The 3685-nt window shown below is 48.3% G+C and overlaps 1 protein-coding gene and 1 long non-coding RNA gene across 5 annotated transcripts; both read left to right on the top strand.

The window, feature by feature from the left end:
- Nucleotides 1–1032: 1032 nt before the first annotated feature.
- On the top strand, nt 1033–2675 carry LOC9652966 (deSI-like protein At4g17486). 3 transcript variants are annotated; one of them, XM_024668210.1, is made up of 6 exons: nt 1033–1142; nt 1212–1300; nt 1383–1545; nt 1624–1911; nt 1971–2051; nt 2237–2675. In XM_024668210.1, the coding sequence occupies exons 2-6, from the start codon at nt 1265–1267 to the stop codon at nt 2386–2388; spliced, it is 720 nt and encodes a 239-aa protein (XP_024523978.1). In that variant the 5' UTR covers nt 1033–1142; nt 1212–1264; the 3' UTR covers nt 2389–2675. The 3 variants fall into 3 exon arrangements, with proteins under 3 accessions (XP_024523978.1, XP_024523979.1, XP_002994760.2); XM_024668211.1 differs by having other exon boundaries at nt 1052–1142; nt 1212–1320; nt 2237–2634; XM_002994714.2 differs by lacking the exon at nt 1212–1300 and having other exon boundaries at nt 1052–1142; nt 2237–2634.
- A 185-nt stretch (nt 2676–2860) lies between these two features.
- Nucleotides 2861–3617, top strand: LOC112344100. Of its 2 annotated transcripts, none has more exons than XR_002991577.1 (3): nt 2861–3094; nt 3167–3302; nt 3360–3617. It is a non-coding gene; the product is annotated as an uncharacterized LOC112344100 (long non-coding RNA). The 2 variants fall into 2 exon arrangements; XR_002991576.1 differs by having other exon boundaries at nt 2864–3094; nt 3198–3302.
- Nucleotides 3618–3685: the final 68 nt, after the last annotated feature.

Here is a 3685-nt window from a genome sequence, read left to right as displayed (position 1 = left end):
AAGATAAAAATGGGCAAGCTAAAGTTTACGACTTCTGTGAAGAAGCAGACGCTCAATCCCTCATGGCACGAGCTATTCCGGGTGAGGATAATCAGCTGGAATTTGCCTTCCGGGAGTCATTTCCGTGTTCGGGACCGAGACAAGTTTGGGAAAGACGATGAGCTCGTAAGTCTTTTCTTTTTCTAGCTCGGAGATTAATCTTCATGGTGTTCTTGTGATCGATCCCAGGGGTGGTACGAGCTCGACTTGATACACTTACGAGGTGGAGACAGGCACGACATGTGGTTAAAGCTGCGAGACGTAAGGAAAGGCTTGCTTCACGTAGCCATTTCCATTCTCGAGCCTCCCTCGAAGATAGTCCAGGCAGCAGCAGGCGTTGGATCTCTAGCAAACAGCTCCACGACGCTTAAGGTGGCTCCGGCTCTGGAAGGCTACCTGGTTAAGCCGGGACTGATGGAAGCTCTCCATCTCGGTGACGTTTTGGATGCTCCAATGGCTCCAGCAGCACTCGTGGACAAGCCGGCTGCTAGTGTAGAGGACTGGAAGCTCGACGCAGTGGATCAAGGCAAGAGCATAGTCGATCTCGGGGAGTCGTCTCTCTCACAGGGAACAGTAGTGAGGTGCCAGAAGAGGCTTCTCGGAGGCTTGTACAAGAAACTCCGGCCTTGGGGGAGACGATATGCCAACGACAGAGATGTGTTCATGGATATGGAGCACAAGCCGCGGCCATCTATCTTCAAGAGAATTTTTCTCAGCGACAGGAGGCCCTCGAGAACAGGCTAAGTCTCTCTCGAATCACAGAAGGTTCTTCTCGGAAAAAAGATCGGGAAAAAACATCACGAAGAATCAAAGGTACATTTTTTTTAATTTCATCCTGTAGGCTCGCGTGCTTCTTGGTTGCATTGCAGGGACGCAAATTATTCGTTCCATCAAAGAGGTAAGTAGTGAAAACTACGTTCTTTTTAACTCCTTTTCCCCTTCATGGCAGGCACCAGAATATTCTGGCTTTTAATCAACAGATATTCTCCGCCAGCTAGGGTTCCTAGTTTTTTTTTCCTTTTTGCCATTTTGGCTTTTGCGGGACAGCGAATGCGGGCCGACGCTGAGGAACAGGGCGGGCGCTTGGCAATTCATAGCTCCGGGTAAGCCTCTCGCATTTCCCTTGGCGCTTCTTTGTTCACAGGATTTAGTTCTTTGGGGGTGATTCGTAGAATGCCTTGGATTTGGGTTCCCTAGCTTTGTTTTTCTTCTTCCTCCTGTCGGTATGGACGGCAGCCCGAACAGACAATCGATTGTTCAGGTGTAGTGGCTGGGAAAAATGTAAATTTGTAGAACAGCGAGGCTTGAAACGGTACTAATTCTTTCTTTCTTTGTCTTCGCAGGCTGTGAATGAAGGAGACAGCAAAGAGATGAGGCGATTATCCGGGTCTTTCACGAAACGCTCCGGCAAAAGGAATCCGATTTATCTAAACATTTACGACCTCACTCCGATGAATGGCTACCTCTATTGGTTTGGCTTGGGAATTTTCCATTCCGGTATTGAAGGTAAGTTTTTGTTTTCTTTTTCACGCCCAGACACTGCCTATAGGAACTTACATTCTCTCTCTCTTATCGCTTTTCCAGCTCATGGTGTGGAATATGGCTTTGGAGCTCACGACTATCCGTCTAGTGGTGTTTTCGAAGTAGAGCCGAGGACTTGCCCAGGTTTTACTTTTCGAAAGTCAGTGTGCTTGGGAAACACTCGTCTTGGTGCCGGAGAGTTCCGGGAGTTTATAGAACGTCTCGCGAATGACTACAATGGCGACTCGTACCACCTGATCGTGAAGAACTGCAATCACTTCACGAACGACGCGTGCATGCGATTGACGGGGCTCTCAATCCCAGGCTGGGTAAACAGGCTCGCAAGACTGGGTGAGTGGTGTTCTTTCGTAGGAAAGGAAAACTCACACTCGTGCTTTGTTACTTCGCAGCCCAGCTTTGTAATTGTTTGCTCCCGGATAGCCTCCAGGACACGACTGTGAAGAAAACTCCCGAGTACCATTCGTGTGAAGGTACGTTTGTGCTTGTTACGTTTGCTTCTCCTTTCGTGCTCTTCGGATCATCGGTTTTCCGGTATTTCTTGTTTTTACCTTTTGCCTTGGTCATCAAGTGTTTGTCTCCATCCAGACTTGACTTTGGTCGTTGAATTCCTCTATTTTATTCTCTTCTTAACGAGTGCTTTTGTTTTGCTCGCTAGATTTGTGCCTCGAGACACCGCAACATCCCAGCGGCGGCAAAGCCGAGATCGAGAACGAGCAAGACCAGTTGCTCGTCGCTACCGCGAGCAACGCATCGGAAACACTGATGCAAGAGCGGCTAAAGCAGGTCCGAATCGTGGAGACGCTCTAGTGAAGCTAGCCAAATCTCTTTCACAAATTTCCTTCTAGATCCAAGTAAGTTCCTGGATCAACAACAAAGTTTTTCTAAAGGTTTTCGCAATCCAAGTGATATTCCCGAGTGGATTTGACAAGAACAAGTGGTATACACGTAAGGATTTGGTGGAATGTTGCATCGCCCACGATCCTCACATGCGACAGGATTGATTTTCTTAAAAGTATGGCAACTGTGAAGATTGAAACTGTTCTTGAAAAACCATTCTACGAGCATGGGGCCACACCAGGCATGAATTTTGCGCTTTTTCTACGATTCAGTGCTCGGCACGATCCATGATCGTGGAGTATGGCCGTGAGCCGTCGATTCGATGCGTCCGGTGGCGTGGCAAGATTGCAGCCGCTCGATTGTGTTCTAGTCAGTGGAGTTCCTCGTGCCTTCTTCTTTCGTAAAATATATTCTTCGCCTCCTTCGCGAGGATGGGATGTAAATTCCATTCTTTGTACAAACGCAAGAGGGCGAATCATCGCAGCTTTGGCGGAAGGCTTGGTCAGCGATTGTGGCGAGCAGCAAGACGATCGAGGTCAAAGGGCGGGAGTTCTTGCCTTGGGCGATTCAATGGCCGCGATTGCTCGTTCTTGGTAGCTCTCTCTGGCAACACTGGCACTAGCATTTCTTCGTACATCTTTTCACTGTGGCTTTGGCGGTGTTCGCTACGAAACATGTGAGTAGAGTTTGTTTTCTCTGTTGGTGAAAAACTATTTTTTATTTTTTATTTCTTGCGGCTGATTCATAGCATGGATTCTTATCGATGGAATGAAATGTAGATGGGACCTCGCACGGATCTCCACAAAAACTTTAGAGCAGGAGTGATGTGAAAGCATCTTCTTCGATCACTGCTCACTTTTCTCCAGGCGATAAACAATTGTGTGGTGCGTTGTTTCTTTGGTTCTTGGTTGTGAAGTTTTGTGATCGTTCTTTCTTTCCAGTCACACGATGCGGGACGAAGATCCCGATCAAGCCACCAAGGTGGTGATCGAGATGGCCAACGACGATGGAGTTTCAGTGTCTAGCGATCGTCCTCTCCATCGCACCGAGTCCATTGCTTCGGGTGGAGGCGAGAAGAGATCCACTGTGGTCACGGCCATCAAAGTTAAGACTGCTTTCACTCGTCTCGCCAGCACTGTCAGGAATCACAACTCTCCAAAGGCCACCAAGTTTGATCGAGCGAAGCAAGCAAAGTTTTCCAGGACACAGTCCAATGCCCTCCAGGGACTTCGTTTCCTTACCGGGAAGAACAAGAAGAAAGTGTCGT

This window comes from Selaginella moellendorffii, unplaced genomic scaffold (assembly GCF_000143415.4).
Source record: "Selaginella moellendorffii unplaced genomic scaffold, v1.0 SELMOscaffold_643, whole genome shotgun sequence".
Classification (NCBI taxonomy): Eukaryota; Viridiplantae; Streptophyta; class Lycopodiopsida; order Selaginellales; family Selaginellaceae; genus Selaginella; species Selaginella moellendorffii.
The sequence above is the reverse complement of the archived record's forward strand: the minus strand, read 5'-3'. Positions and strand labels throughout refer to the sequence as shown.